Source organism: Phaseolus vulgaris, chromosome 10 (genome assembly GCF_000499845.2).
Source record: "Phaseolus vulgaris cultivar G19833 chromosome 10, P. vulgaris v2.0, whole genome shotgun sequence".
Classification (NCBI taxonomy): Eukaryota; Viridiplantae; Streptophyta; class Magnoliopsida; order Fabales; family Fabaceae; genus Phaseolus; species Phaseolus vulgaris.
In genome coordinates this window covers 5,700,001-5,715,772 of record NC_023750.2, presented here as the reverse complement: position 1 = coordinate 5,715,772, position 15,772 = coordinate 5,700,001, and the positions used below count along the sequence as shown (strand labels likewise).

The following is a 15,772-nucleotide window of genomic DNA, read 5'->3' as shown; positions in this document are numbered from 1 at the left end:
CATTCCACAATCCAAAATGGTTTTTTTTTTCTTAAAAAAATACATTCTAAAGTTCCAAAAATAAAATTCGAAAAGTATTTCTAGATCCCGAAATTCTATAATCAAAAGTTTTTCGGATATCCATCCCAAAATGAAAGACATCAATAGAATAAAGAATCTTTTTTTCTATATTTTAAGAAACATGGGGTGCCAAAAGAAGTTATGGATGTGCAGGTAGAAACAATCGAATATTGTTAGACCTTTGAATTTAGTCCGGCCCATTGGACTTCACATAGGGTCAAAAAGTGACTGTTTCTTCCTGCACCTCCATACCTTCTTCTCTCACCTCCATATATTTTCAAATTTTCAAAAATGTCCCTCTATAATATTCTGGATTACTTAATCTGGAAGTCATTTTCAAATTTATAATTAGCTTCTGGATTATGTAATCCAGAAGACTTTTTTCAGATGCATGATTACTTTCCGGATTACATAATCCGGAAGTCTTAATTAGCTTCCAGATTATGTAATACATTCTAGATTTAGAATTTGGAAGGTATTTTTAGATCCGAAAATATCTACGGAATTCTACAATCTGAAATCTATTTTTTTTTTCAATTTACACATTCTGGTTGTAGAATCCATTAGGTATTTTTGGATTCGGAAATACCTTATGTGGATTCCACAATCTAAAATAATTTTTTTTAAAAAAAATACATTATAAAAATCCAAAAATACCTTCTGAATTATATAATTCAAAATGTATTTATTTTTTAATTTACATGTCATGCATTGTAAAATTCGAAAAGTATTTCCAGATCAAATACCTTCTAAATTCTATAGTCAAAAGTTTTTCGGATCATCCATCCCAAAATGAAAGACATCAATAGAAAAAAAGAATTTTTTTTATATTTTAAGAAACATGGGGTGTCAAAAGAAGCTATGGATGGATGTGTAGGAAGAAACAACCGAATTTTGTTGTTAGGCCTTTGAATTTAGTTCGGCCCATAGGACTTCACATGGGGTCAAAAAGTTCATGTAAAAAAAGACACAAAAGAAAAAGTTTATAAAACCAAAATGTTCATAAAAATCTTGTGAATAAGGTCAATTCTTAAGTTTTCCTTTTAAAGTAAAAATCATATTTAAAAATGAAACTTTCAAAATAAACATTTATTTAAAAAAAGTTGATATTGTTAATTTACTCCAAACATTTACATTCTATAGTTTAAATTGATAACACAATCAACTTAAAATAAATTTAAGTACTGTGAAAATCAATTATCTTAAAATTAAACCCTATCATAATTATAAATATTAATTATTATTAAATTTGCATAGCAACATTTTTTAGTTATTGTGTAAATTACGTTTATTATTAAATAAATGAATATATATTGTACACAATAGTTTATATATAACACTAATGATGTAAAATTATATATCTATATGAAACGGAAAATTGTAGTTTAGTTCGTGACAAAAAAAAGAGATTTTTCTAATAAATCTCTGAATAAATAAATTAAAATGAAAACTTAAAAATAGTGGTTTTGCTCTACTTTTTTATATCTTAATTTATTTACTTATAGTTGTGTGTTAGGTATACATCAATATTTTATTTATAATGAAGAAGGAATTAAGTAAAAACAAAGAAATCAAAATCTAATAATAAGAAATATTGGATAAAATATATCCACATCAAATCATATCATATTTCTTTATTTAATAAAATATTGAAATCATATCTCTATCATAATCAAATCATATATTTATAACATTTGTTAAAACTTGAGTATACCTATGAGGCAAGTTTCTTATAAATGTCATTAAATACAAAAATGGTAGAGGGAATCATATCATCAAGTTGATTATTTAAAATAAAGTAATTAATGATAAATGATATTTTTATATTTTTAACAATTTTCTTAAATTGCAGCATAAGTATTAAGTGTCAAACTTTTATAAATAAGTTGTAGTATATAACATTCCATTAACCCTTACATTAGTATTAAACTAAACAATTCATAATATTTGTATTTATTAAAAGAGTTATAACTAGAATTATCACTATCATAATTTTTTTCATCTATATCACTTAAAAAAATTTATTTTTCATTTATCTTTGATGTTTTTTAAAATAATTTTTCTTTTTGTAACATCGTTTTTTAAAAAGCTACATAGCCCCTCGTACCTTTCATTTTCTCTCACTCTCTCCATATTATCTTCTCTCCCTCTCTCTTAATTTTCTCTCCCAATCTTCATCTATTTTAGAATATGATCGGGCCACGTTGTAGTTGGCGAATTAAGGAATATTTCAACCCGATCAGATTTTCAAACAAAGTAAGTTCATTTTTACTCCAAAAATCCTTTGTTCTCTATTTTTTCCTTAGGATTTAGTCATCAATCTTGGTGTGGTCAGTTGAGAAGTTTAATCCTCTCAACTTATTCTATTATATACTGAATTTTTGTTCTGTTTGGATAACTTGCATTAGGTTCGTAAATCTTGAAGCTTATCCAAACTGTGGGGAATAAAATTCTAAAAGTTGCTTGGAAAACAAGCAATTGATGTAAGAGAAGCTAAATTTAATTTTTAATAGCACCCTAGGATAGAAGATCTAAATGCGGAAGGGACGTGGTCCCAATATTCAATTTTTCTTGCAGGAATGTTGTGTGTTTATATATTGGGTTGTTTGTTTATATATTATAAATTTGTAAAAATATTATATTTTGATGGTTTAATATTTAAGTGTTGTTTTTTTATGTTAATTACGCTTTTAAATATTGTGGATCACTTTTTGAATGATATAGCATGACAAAATGGTATGGAATTGAATTCATACATTTGGGATAATGTATGGACTGATGTTTGTTGTGTATTAAGTGTTAATGTCTATGTGGTAACAGAGATCTCCGAGCTTCACTGATGATCTAAGTCACATAGACTAAGATATGAGGTGGTGAGAAGCTGATGAGGGAGTTCATGCACACCGTGACATATGAGATGCACAACTTGGATTGTATTGAACTTACCCTGATCCTTTCTGTTGGATTCGCTGGTAATCTTTGGATCAAGTATTAGTCTCTGGTAGGACTTACTTAATATGAGTATTCCGGAAGACGTTGTTTGTTGAATATTCTGAATGTGTAGATCCATGTGAGATCTATGTGATTGTTTTATTGTTGAGATTTGAAGAAGATTGAATAATTTGAGAAATTGATCATGTAACTTGGTTTTCTCTTTTGATTTAATTGTGTATATTATAAAATTCTATTTTCACTAGCTTACCCTTGCTTTTCTTGTTGTGTTTGAACTGCGATGACTGTACTACATACATGAGCAGATGATCTTACAGGTGTTTGTTTAAGGATCTGAAGAGCTTTAAGGTGTTGATGTTGAAACTTATATTGTAAATATTTGTATTTCTATATGTCTTAATCATGTATTAGGAATGTTTTGAAAAACTTTATGCTTGTATAGAAATATGTAGAACCTGTATTGTAATAGTTAGATGTTATTTTTCGGGGTGTTACACTTTTCATAAATAATAATATTATATTTACATACTTTCAACAATAAAACTATAATTCAAAAATATAATATATATATATATATATCGTTTTATATATCTTCGTCTTATATCTACTGAGATTTTCCTCCTCTAACATTATCTGCTCCCATGTAACACAATATCATCATAGTTGATATAAGACAAGGTAAAATCATAAACACACACACATAACAATCACCTCTCATTCATATATTCAGTCACTCAATCATTTAATTTAAATCAAGTGTTAAACTCTCAGTCCAACTAGCTATTTCTCATGCCATACATCGCAAATACTTGACTTTACTTATGGAAGACATGTGCATTGATTTAGACTCAAAGATTTACACCAATCATATTATCTTCACTAAGTTTTCACTACAATAAAGCTACATGATAGAACATCTTTCCTCTCATGTGGTAGGGTAAATCCCTATGACCTACTAGACAAAGTTTTGTTTTTCACACTGCATACTAGGTCATATAAATCTTCTTCAACTCTCATCCCCTGATATTTTGTTCTATGTGATTCCAATATTAATAGTCAAAATATCTCTAATTCAATACACAACCTAAACATCTCAATATAGTATTTCTTCCCTTAAAATAACTATGTTTATAACTCATCATATCAAAACTCATCACATAAACACATAAAATAAATGTTTCATGTACATGTATAATTAAAATTTACATATAAATCAATTAAAACAATAAACAACTAGCAAAAAGTTTTACAAAAGAAAAATTAAGCAAAAATTATCAAAAAGTAATTGTTTAAATAAAATATGATATAATCTTAAAATTTAGACTTAAGTCTAAGTAAATCCTTTCTAATATAAAAATTACTTTCCACTCATAAGAATTTTAGCTTTTGGTAACTCAATTTTATAAAATGATAGTGTGAAATTTATTTATATACTTTAAAATTTATCTTTAAAATCATTTTTAATTATTGATACTATGAAAAAGTTATATTAAAACTAAATTCGAAAAGTATGGATTTACTATTTGAGTTTTTTTTATTGAAATATATCCTTAAAATTTGTTGGAATAATGAATTTAATAAAATAAATATAAACCTTTATTCGTAAAAGAAATAAAAATGGTAATTAAAAGACATGTATAGATTTAAAAAATTAGTATTAATTAAAATAGATTTGTAAATATATGTACTTTCTCTTCAATAATATATTCAAAAATTTATTATTATAAGAAAAAGCTAGTATTAGAAATTTAATATTTTACCACTTATTTTTATCATTTGCTGTATACAATCTATATATAATTTAATTTAACCTTTAAAATATTTGAATTATACATTTTTCTCACGTCAAGATCATAAAACGCTTAACTTATTTTTTTATTATCATAAAGTGCTTTGTCGTATAAATAATTTATTATTTTCTAATTTAATGATAAACAAATAAACCATTCATTAAAATTATTGAACTGAATCAAAATAATTGATGAATATGAGAATTTATCAACATCACTTTAGCCATATCTAACTTCAGAAAAAAATAAGTCTAAAATTTTGATGCCACTATATCAATTTCTGATAATGTTAAGTGTCATTTTAATTTTGATAAGTGTACTCAAACAATAATTAGAAATACTAAATCAAATGCTATTACTCATTTTAAAAAATAAATATAAAATGAAGTAGGTATATTTAATATAATAATTTTTTTTTATAGTTTTCCATGGTTGACGTTTGCCTTTTAAGAGTTACAAATACAATCGTAAAAGTAAGTAATAATTAGTTTAATACAAAATGTGTATGATATTAATCTTTTTTACCTAATTATAATTATAGTCTTACAAAACATCATGAACTTTTATTTTAAAGTTTCCTAATTAATTTTTACGAAGAAAAAACCCACTCAAGAATTATTAAGTAAGAGAATTTCACGCAGAATTTATTTAAAAAAAAAATTAAATGAGAAAATTGTATGTGACAAAGTCAATTTTTTTTATGAAAAATCTATTTTGGACCAAAATGCCTTGGTATCGCTTGTTTTTATATTTTTTAGTTTAATATAAATTTTAATATTTTGAATATTTTATTTTGATTTCTTAAATTTTTTCTTGTATTAAAATTTTCACTTTTTATTTATCAAGTTAGATGTAGTTTCAAATAAATATTTTTTATTTCAATCGAAATTAATTTCTTTTGGTATATTACCACAACCATAGAGACAAAGATTCAAATGAGACAGAGTAACCTTGTTTCAGTTGGTTGGTATCACACCATGGGACAAGTCTTTGACAAGTTAGATGGTATTCCTTGTGTCCCTTCTCATTTGTTCTTGTTTTTACCTTCTCTTTTCCTTCCATTTTCTGATTTTGAGTTCCTCCACCTTTTTCATTCATTTGTTCTCTTCTTGTTTTTCTCTGTTTTGGAATTTCCCTTTTGTGCCCACAATTAAGGGTCGTTTGTATAGTGAACCAAATATTAATTAATAGTAATAATAACAAGAGATCAAAAGCTTGAAACTTGAAACATAGATTTGTTTTTTATACTGTATAAATCCACTTATCTCTCTCACGGTGATTGAATTTATTGCTGTGTTGTGCTATGGAAGAAAGTATGAAATTGGGGAAGTTGGGGTTTCATGCTGTACCAAATATGGTATTTTTGAAGGAAATGATAGTGCTTTTCAAGTGGGGTGTGGATTAATTTGAATTTTTGATAACTCTGGTAAAGTAGTAACAAGACGGTTGTTCAAGCTGTTCAAAACCCTTATGTTTGGTTTCTGCTGGAAATTAAGCTTTTGAATTGGGAAGTTATGTAAATCCCATTAAAGGGGTTGTTTATTTGTTGAATCATGCTTTGGGGGTGTTTGATGCTGTGCTTTTGAAGTTTAAAGTCATGCCATTTTTTGGGATACGTTGTGGCCAGTGACATCATTTGTTCCCTGTGTACAGCAAAGGCTGTGATTTGATGGCCAGAATGTGAGAAGTTTACATGTGTAAGATTAGAGGACAAGAAAGCTCAGAGTGAGGGAAGACTAAATAAATATTTGGATTTGGTTATGTAACCCAACTTGAGATGTAAGATAGAAAATAAACCATTTTAAGAGAGAAAATGATAGATGGGAAACATGGAAAATGGTTAAGAAAGTATGAGAGCAAGAAAAGTTGCTGTAATATTAGGGTCTCCGTCCAGGAATTGAACACTTTTGAATTTTACAAAGTGATTTTTGACAGCTAAACCAAAAGTAGCCTAAATTCAGGCAGAAGATATTAATTTGATATTACTTCCAGAATCTTTCAAACTTTTAACTGTTAACACAAACCCCTAAATTATTAATTATTCTGTTCAGCATAATTGGTATTTCTATAAAACCACTTTTTGATGGTTGAAAACTTTCACTCTTCAGGAACGTGTGGTAACTGGATTTAATGGCAATTCAGTTTGTATGCCTTCATTAACTGGACATGACATTCTTGCTTATGTAAGATACAGCATATTAAAAGTAGCACATAATTGTGTGGTCAAATTACAGTGCTCAGTTGCTAATGTTTAATAGCTTTGCATTTTACACAGGTAAGGAGTGGAGGAAAAGGCAAATAAGAAAGATAACAGATCGAGTTTTTGACAAAGTACAGAATCAAAAGGAAACTGAAAACTTGAGTTTTCAAGATCTGTATATTGCTGTTTTACTTGTGTACAAGTAAGAAAGCTGCTTCATTGTTATTTTTGACATTTTGGTGGCCTTGATGATATGTTTTTCAACTACTGAATACATTTGATTATTTCTTCTAAAAGAGACCTGTTTCTATGTTATAGTGATATCAACAAGTATATACCTGGTCCCCATTTTGACCCTCCATCAAAAGCCAGAGTCAAAGAAGTCAAAGAGGTACTTTGTTGTAACATAATGAGATCAAACTATTTATTTATATATGTAAAGGTTTTGCACAGTGGAAACGAATCTAAGCTATGGCGCTTTTTGTTATAGTCATGTTATGTACTGAATGAATTTATCTTTTTAATAATAGAATACTAATTTGGTTTTTCCATCATGATAACAAAGGAGAGTTTGAATACCAGTAGGAATCCTGCTTCATCTAATAAATTTTTTGTTTGAGTTTTGGTTCATTTGAGAGATAACCATGTCAGATGTATTTATGGTTAAGTGCATACTTGGTGAAAGTTTAAGTGATAATGAGAGAAATTCAAAATGGCAAATGAAAATTCTGATTGTATTAAAGCATGTTTCAAGTCAAGATATATAAATCATCATTGTATTACAACATATCTCAAAATGGAAGTCAAGTAATGAATCTTAGTATACAATTTGAGAAGGACTTCAACATTCTGGATTTCGTGGCTATTAAAGTTATATAAAATTTAGGAGCACCAGAAACTTGATGGTTGAAGGGTGAAGATGAAAGGATGCCTCCTTGTTTTCACTAGTGCTCACATTGATTTTATGGAACATAATGGAATAATATACCCATTCTTTTTTTTAGATATGTTAAGATATAATAAAAAATATTCTCTTTCCTCTCTCAAATAGGGGAGAATAAAAAAAGGATGGAATAGGTCGCACTAATTTCCTTTATATTTCATACTCATCTTACCAATTCATACAACTTAATGCAATAAATATTCCACTCCATCTTCTTTCATCAACTCAAACATTGCCTGAATGTCAGGGACTTGTAGCGTGTATGACAGACTATAATCTGTGGGCAGGATAACATAACTGACTACTTTGGTTCAAAGCCCATGGTTTGTGGTGTGGTTTGAGTTGTGTACTAATTGTGTGCTATAGTGTTCAGTGAATAGGTTTGTTTTCAATCCCAAAAGACGTCATAAATTGTAATACTATTTTCTAACCGATGATGGATGGGAATACATCACAAAACATTAACTACAAGCCACAAAGTGTGTTGACTTCAATTTTGCAAGTATCAATAAGGTCACTATATTCAAAGTATTGTTTGTTTTGATGTTCAATGCTCTATCATGGTTTTGTCCTTGTTAAAAGGCGTCTTTGTTTATTAGAGGAGGAGGGTATTTTTAAGTGATGTGAAATATTTGTCGTATTGGAACACAAGGAAAATATCTTGAAATTTGATGGATTCAAACATTGACAATTTGCTTATAATGTTTTGAATTGTATCTTTGATATGTTGATCATCATTCTGCCTGGAAGGTACTGATTTCTAACTTAAGAAGCTTATCAGTGTGGTTATACATCTTAGGGGAAATGTAATAAGATCCTTTGTCAGTATTGTTGTGTAAGGTTGCATCATCTGCATGATAAGTGAAAACCAAACAACATATTTCAAATACATAAATCACGTTAGTAGAATGGGGTAAAGTAAAGAAGATAAACTTTTCCTTGGGTGAAGATCATGCAGAAATACCTTAGGAAACTTGAATTCATTCCACATCACATTTCAAAGATAAGTCAAGAGTGATTCAGCAGTGCTACTGGAAAGTTTCAATACCATGAACATGGTTGGAATACAAATGTAAGTTTTGGTGATGCGGATTCTTAAATTCTGTTATTTTGTAGAAGTGCACAAGACACTCTGGTTTGTGAATTTCTGAGTCTAACAATTGTGCTGGACATGCCTTTCATGCAAATTATCAAAGGGGTTCTGCATTTCCCATTAAAGCTTTACTTTATTTGCAAGAAGCTAACTATTTTGATTTATGTTGATTTACCCTTTTTTTTAACAAGAATCAACAAAGAGGCAAAATCTATCATGTGCTAGGAATTGAGAGGCACCTTTTCATTTTTCTTCAAATGGTCTTTTATTGTTTATGCTAAACTATGTTAAATGTAAAAGTACAACTTTGTTCATACCAAAAGAAATTGTCATAATACTTCAGCTACATTTGATTCTTTTTTTTTTCATGTATATTATAATTATTAGTGTGTTGGAACTAAAAAGTGTGATTCATATAACAATTTACAGAATTGTGATATCAACCTTGATGGGGATATTGACCGTGAAGAATTCTTTGATTTCATTCTGCAAATGACAGCTGATACATTCACTGTTGTTAGCCAAAAACTTATTGTCACTTTGGTTGTAGCACCAACAGTGGCAGTGGCAACAAAGAGAGCCACTGAGGGTGTTCCAGGTGTTGGGAAACTGGTGAAGAAGATACCCAATTCAGTTTATGCTTCCCTTGTGACCATTGCAGCTGTGTGGTTCCAGAAAAAGGCTCAAAGTTCTTCACTGTAGCCATTGCTCATCAAGTCTATTACACAGAATGGTAGAATTATATTGATTGTACACATAGGATTGAAACTGTTTCCATGTTAGATATAAACTGGCAGTTGATAAAAACTTTATTTTTTCTGTCAAAGGTTATATAAGATGCATGTAAATAAACTTTGTTCAATAAAATTGTATACAATTATTATCTAAAACCATTTCCTTTCTTCTATTACATTGACTCATCTCTAATATCTTGGTTTCTGTAATGAGCTTTATCTGACTGATAAATATGTTTGAAATGAAAACTCATAGGACCTCATTTGGGTGAAGGCTACCTTATGAGCTTTTATAGGTCATACCATATGTATAAATTTTACTTCTTTTCTTTGAGCATAGAAAGAATAACATGCATTAGTAAAAATTGAGTTTTTTTATTCTCAATTTCTTTTACAACAATGCCCCATATGTCTTAGTGCCCCTTCTTTCTTTTTCATCTTAATCTTTTTTTATTAAGTAAGAGGAGATTTAAGTCTAAGTCAACCTTACTTATTTCATCAATCATGGCTTGACATCGATCAGGATGGGTTAAAACATCACTTACAGATTTTGGAATGGATATAGAAAAAATAGACGAAAAACAAGTATAAAAAGTACTTAATATTCAGCCATAATAGTGAGATATTTTACAGGTTTAAAAGCTTATAAATACCACCACAATGAGTATTATTCTCAAACTCAATATCTCTCATTCATTTATTACTCATATTCTTAAACTCTCACTCACTTGAGCGTCATAAAGTATTCTGCAGGTGAATCATTATTCGTTTTTAACCATAAAAAAACTTGACAATCCTTAAAAAAAAGAGTCAATCAATTTGTACATCTCATACATCCACCTCAAATCATTTGTTATTTTTAATATGTATGCATAGGATTTTTTTTTTCAAAGTGGTATTTCACTAAGAATTGTTTTTTTTTCACTTTATTGTAATTCTTTTAAGTTGAAATATGTACTTAGGTTTATTTACGATGATAATGTTTATAAGGAATTTCTTTAAATTAAGTTTAGTTTTTTTATTGATGTAAAATTAAAACATAAGAAATTTTAAAAAAATATCAATTTTAAGTAATTCTATATTAAAGAAAAAGAAAATAAATTATTATAACATATAATTTTCATATATACTTATCACACCTTCGTTATAGTACAAAAATCATGTATTTGGCATATTTAATTTTTCCATTTTATTATAAATATGACTAATGTATCATATTAATCTGCACTAATATCTAAAAAGAAAGTAAAGTAATATACTATAGTACCCCTTCTTTATAATAACTACTGGAAATACTTATCTACACTGTTGTGTATTTATTTATTTTTATGGTAATAAAAAATAAAAATAAAACTCAAAAAATAGATATTACAATATTTATTAACATAAAATAAAATAATTATTGAAATAAAGTTATAAAAAAATTAATATAAAAAATAACAAATAATTACAAAAAGAAATATTTTTATCAACTTTTATAATATTGCAATTACATAATAATTAAAGATAATTATAAAATGTATTGATAAAAATGTATGCATTAAAAATGGTTACAAAAATTCTTTTTTATTATTAAAATAACAAATAATTATCATTTATGATAAACTATGAGATCAGACACACGTATTGGTGTCGCCACTCATATGACACTCGAAGAACTCTTATTGGTGAAATGTTCAATTCAAAAAATATTTATTCAATTTCTGATAATTCTAACACCATTTTAAAATGGATAAATACAATAATTTTCTAAAAACTCAAATTTATTGTATAAATTTTTATTATAATTATAAAAATAAGGAATAAATTCTTTTGAACTAGTCATGAAAAGCATCTTCCTTGCTTCCAACAAAGTCTGAAACATACTTATCCACATAAATATTTATTATCAATTTATATAATTTATAATTATATAATATATAAATTCGTATTTCCGTGTTTTACATTTTAAAAATTATACGTATTTTTGTGTCCGTGGGTCTAAGAGTATTTGTATTCGTGTGTGTGGTACATAGATGATAAGTATTTTTTTGTAAATTAAAATGTGTATACTAAAAAAATGATTGAAAATTTTTCATTATTAATAATTACAAATGATCCTACATAATGGGTAAAACATTGTACTGCAAAAGATGTTGTTAATGTGAAACTGATTTGAGGAATAGCGCATTTAGCCACTGTCACTGCATGATTGATTTAGCTTTGGTTCTTCTCATCAAAGTTGAATTGTTTCATTGTTCTTTGATTTTCACATAACAATCACTTTCAGAATGCTGATTCCGACACCAAATTTCTTCCTATCTCTTCTCTTAATATCCTCACTCTTTTGCCCAACACTCCTTGCCAAGTCTTCTCACCCAATCTCCGTAAGCCTCTATCCCTCTTTATTTTTGTGTTTTCTGTTACCCTTTTCGTTTTTCGACTGATTTTAATATCTGGGTATCTGGCAGGATTCCGAAGTCAGGAAAAACAAGATGCAGTGCTACGCTGATATCGACGGGTTCGTAAAAAATATAAGGAATTGGGTTGTAGAATGTCTTTTAGAGTGAATTACATTTTCATGCTTAACGATGTTACACTTGTTGTATTGGTCCCAAAAGTTTTGTCTATGCAAAATTCGTATCCAAAGGGATGAACTTGTTAGGTAGTTGAGAATATGGGTAGAGTGACTTTGAAATTGAGAGCAAGTTCATAATTTGTGTTGGGTAAATTTGATGTCAATTTGACAATTTGGGTAGTGAATTTAGTAGCAAGTTGAGAATTAGGGTAGAGTGAACTCAATAGCAAGTTGAGAATTTGGGTAGACTGAATTGATAGCAAGTTGACAATTTGGGTAGAGTGAATTTGATAGCAGTTTGAGAATCTGGTAAGAGTTAATTTGACAGCAATTTGTGTAGAGTGAATTTGATAGCAAGTTGAGAATTTTGAGGACTAATTTGTATAAACAGAAACTTTGGTGTTTGGAGGACCATAGCAAGTAACATATTTTCAGGACTACATTGTATATTTACTAAATTTGTTATTAACCTATTTACCATTATAATTGAAAGCGTGTTCACAGCTATGCTGATATCTATAGTCAAGTGCACTTGGTTTTGCTGTTTCTGGTCTGGTTCTTATTTCGTGGATATTTAATTGGGTTGTAGAATTTTTGTGATGTTCAGCAACTGTTGTTGATACATATTCATCCTTGTTGACTCATTTCTTTTACCATTATAGTTGAACCATATCTGTTTCTAGTTCAGTGCTATTCTTTGTTGTTGTTGTTTGGTGTTCTAGGGTGGATTTTTTTTTTGGAAATTTAATGAATTTTGTAGAGTATGTGTGATGTTTGGAAACTATTGATCTACATTTATGATTATTTCTTTTTGGTGGTTAGTGGGTTGTGGGGTTGGTCGTGCAAATCATCAGCGATAGCAAGGGAGAATTGTGCTCTGCGATGCCTTTCACCAGCTTGTTATGAGCTCATCTATGAGAGTGACCCGGTGAGGAAATTTCTTCGTGTGATACCTTTTTCAATAGAGTTCAGATACCTTTTTCAATAGAGTTCAGATACCTTTTTCAATTGAATTGAATTTTTTTTTTCTTGTAGCTTGAAGAGGGAGAAAAAGACTTAACTCGCAGTCAAGAGTACAAATACTGCATGCATAAGTACGTATAGTTTGTGCAACTCGATGCTTGGAATTTTTTATATTGGAAGGGTTGAAGTTTTGCAGTGCATGGACTTTGATTTTACATTTAGTTGTGGCCCTTTTTCCATTATTGTAACATATCATTGAATTCCCAAATCTGTAAATAGGACACATAATTTGCTTGTATGATTAAGCCAAGTAGTCAACGGAGAGCCTAGGGAAGTAAATAAGTTGGATCATGAATCACTTTTATTAGTTAACTTTAGTTTTATTGTTTGGTTGGGATCCATGTGTTGATACGTTGACTATTGAAAGTAGGGATAGTGAAAAATGGACCTCAGAAGATCATTGTTTCTTAGGAAAGTCATATATCGTTACTTTGAAGTTTTATCTGATTTTGGAGGGCTAGTATAAATTGAAGGACCCTGATATGTTTGTGCAGAGAGGATATAGCCAGAGGGAATTATTTATAGTTGCAAGAACAGGCCAGATTGGCAAGGGACATTGATGAGGGAGGTAAAATAAGCAAAATAATAGTCTCAATCTGGATAAACTTTTTCATAAACAGTTATAAGAGAAGAAAAAGGGAGGTAAAATAAATAAAACTTTCCCCCAAAGTTAAAATCAAGTTATGCACTTCAACTTTTGGAGTAGATAAACAGTGAAGCTTTTAAAAATGTTGAAGTGCATAAGTTGATTCTAACTTAAAAAGAAGTTTGATTCATTTTACTTTTTCATTTTCTTCTCCTACCAGCACTTGTTGAGAAGTTATCTTGGGTTGATGTATAATCAGTAACAGCAATATATGCGTGATAATTATTATAATAAAGAACTTCAACTGTCTGGCGAAATTTAACAGATATTTTTAGGTTGTCGATGAGAACTTGAATGTTTTGCTCAGAGTGGAAACAATAGATTAACATCATCCTTGGCTTCAGGCTAGAAAATTTATTGGTTTCTTTTCTACAGTGCTGTTTTGGGTAAAATGGACAGAGATTTGAAGTGTCATTGATTCTAGTTGTAGTGTTGATATAGGTTGTTGGATGACAGGCAATAAGAGTAATTGGTTTGAAGTTAAATAAGAAAACATGTTTGATTCATGTTTACCTTTTTAATCAATTTTATTTTCCTTTTCAGTATATACATGTTAAAAAACTTATTATAATTTGTTGGTGTTGAGGAATAGAAGGTAGACAGCAAAATAAAGGGAAAACAAAGCAGAACAAGTTATTCTTGTGAACAGAGAATATAACTTTTATTCCACTGTTGCTTTTCAAATGAAAATACAATCTCTCTAAGTAGTCTCACAATAGACTTCTCAAATTCTACTTTCTCTCACATAAAACCTATACTATAAATTACATTTAAAATCATAGTATAAATGACATTCAAAACTAGAATTAAAGATAATAATTATTGGCTATTCAATTTCAAAATAAAACTGATGACGACTTTGAGTTTAATGCTAACATAATTGAACCTTGATATGCTGAGAGAGCTAAATGGCATGTGTGGATGAAGTTTTTAGTCTAAGCATTATTTTTTGTTTACCTTTCAGGTCGTCCTTGGGGGAGAGCCTTGAGGGTGTGAAGGGTGCCTTTAGCAACTAATCATTGTGAAATTTCTGAATTGTACCTTCTCAGCTTTTAATTCACCAATGATCATTGCTCAAGTCAAGGGCACAACAAGCCACTTTCTGGTTATCTTACTGAAATCTTATTGGCTTCTTGATATGTTTCTACTTTCTCTGACATCTCCTTAATGCATTTTGAGCAATTACTCTAAAAAGGGTTTGAGTATAGCTAGAGATACTCTTAACCTCCCAAATACTTGAGATGGGATATTGGAATGGGCAAAAAGTTTATGCCTTTGATCCTCCTTAAGTGCCAATTCCCTTTGAAAAAAAAACTATTGTTTGGTCTTTAAAACCAACATTACAAATAAACAAATTTACCCTGTGAGAGCTCAGTGATCATGATCAAATGTTTTGTCTATTTTGAGTATAAAAATATTGTATTGTTAATCAGATAGAAATCATGTTTTTATACTTTTGAATATAATTATTAACAAAATGTAAACAAGATAGTGTAATCTACTGCAAAGGTATGAGTGAATCTTTAAGCCCCAAAACATTGTTGTTCTGTGTCAATTTGGTTGTCCATTTGGATTAACTTGGTATACAAGAAGATTATATGGTTGTTGGCTTGTCCTTTTGATACCATTTATCAATATATCATTTTTTTTTATGTCTTTTGCTCTCTATGATATGCAGTTTTTAAGTACATGAAAAGCCAGTTACTTAATTTAATGAGTTTGGACATTAGATTATTCAATAATGTTCTGGTGTTGTATCAGTCCTATTGAAAGT

General features: G+C 28.9%; 2 protein-coding genes across 2 annotated transcripts; both read left to right on the top strand.

The window, feature by feature from the left end:
* Positions 1-5,694: 5,694 nt before the first annotated feature.
* On the top strand, positions 5,695-9,945 carry LOC137818959 (uncharacterized). Its single transcript, XM_068622628.1, has 4 exons — positions 5,695-5,807; positions 7,078-7,204; positions 7,321-7,393; positions 9,468-9,945. Exons 1-4 carry the CDS (start codon positions 5,738-5,740, stop codon positions 9,738-9,740), a joined length of 543 nt encoding a protein of 180 aa, XP_068478729.1. The 5' UTR covers positions 5,695-5,737; the 3' UTR covers positions 9,741-9,945.
* Positions 9,946-11,880: 1,935 nt separating this feature from the next.
* Positions 11,881-15,387, top strand: LOC137818917 (uncharacterized). The gene is made up of 5 exons (XM_068622573.1): positions 11,881-12,138; positions 12,223-12,272; positions 13,152-13,257; positions 13,365-13,423; positions 14,963-15,387. Exons 1-5 carry the CDS (start codon positions 12,043-12,045, stop codon positions 15,012-15,014), a joined length of 363 nt encoding a protein of 120 aa, XP_068478674.1. The 5' UTR covers positions 11,881-12,042; the 3' UTR covers positions 15,015-15,387.
* The last annotated feature ends 385 nt before the right edge of the window (positions 15,388-15,772 follow it).

Excerpts from the sequence above, each read along its gene's own strand:
- LOC137818917 (XM_068622573.1), top strand. The coding sequence starts at position 12,043 with ATGCTGATTCCGACACCAAATTTCTTCCTATCTCTTCTCTTAATATCC. Across the intron at positions 12,273-13,151 it reads TGCTACGCTGATATCGACGG|TGGGTTGTGGGGTTGGTCGT; the intron begins GTTCGTAAAAAA and ends TTTGGTGGTTAG. Across the intron at positions 13,258-13,364 it reads TCATCTATGAGAGTGACCCG|CTTGAAGAGGGAGAAAAAGA; the intron begins GTGAGGAAATTT and ends TTTTTCTTGTAG.
- LOC137818959 (XM_068622628.1), top strand. The coding sequence starts at position 5,738 with ATGAGACAGAGTAACCTTGTTTCAGTTGGTTGGTATCACACCATGGGA. Across the intron at positions 5,808-7,077 it reads AGTCTTTGACAAGTTAGATG|GTAAGGAGTGGAGGAAAAGG; the intron begins GTATTCCTTGTG and ends CATTTTACACAG. Across the intron at positions 7,205-7,320 it reads GCTGTTTTACTTGTGTACAA|TGATATCAACAAGTATATAC; the intron begins GTAAGAAAGCTG and ends TCTATGTTATAG.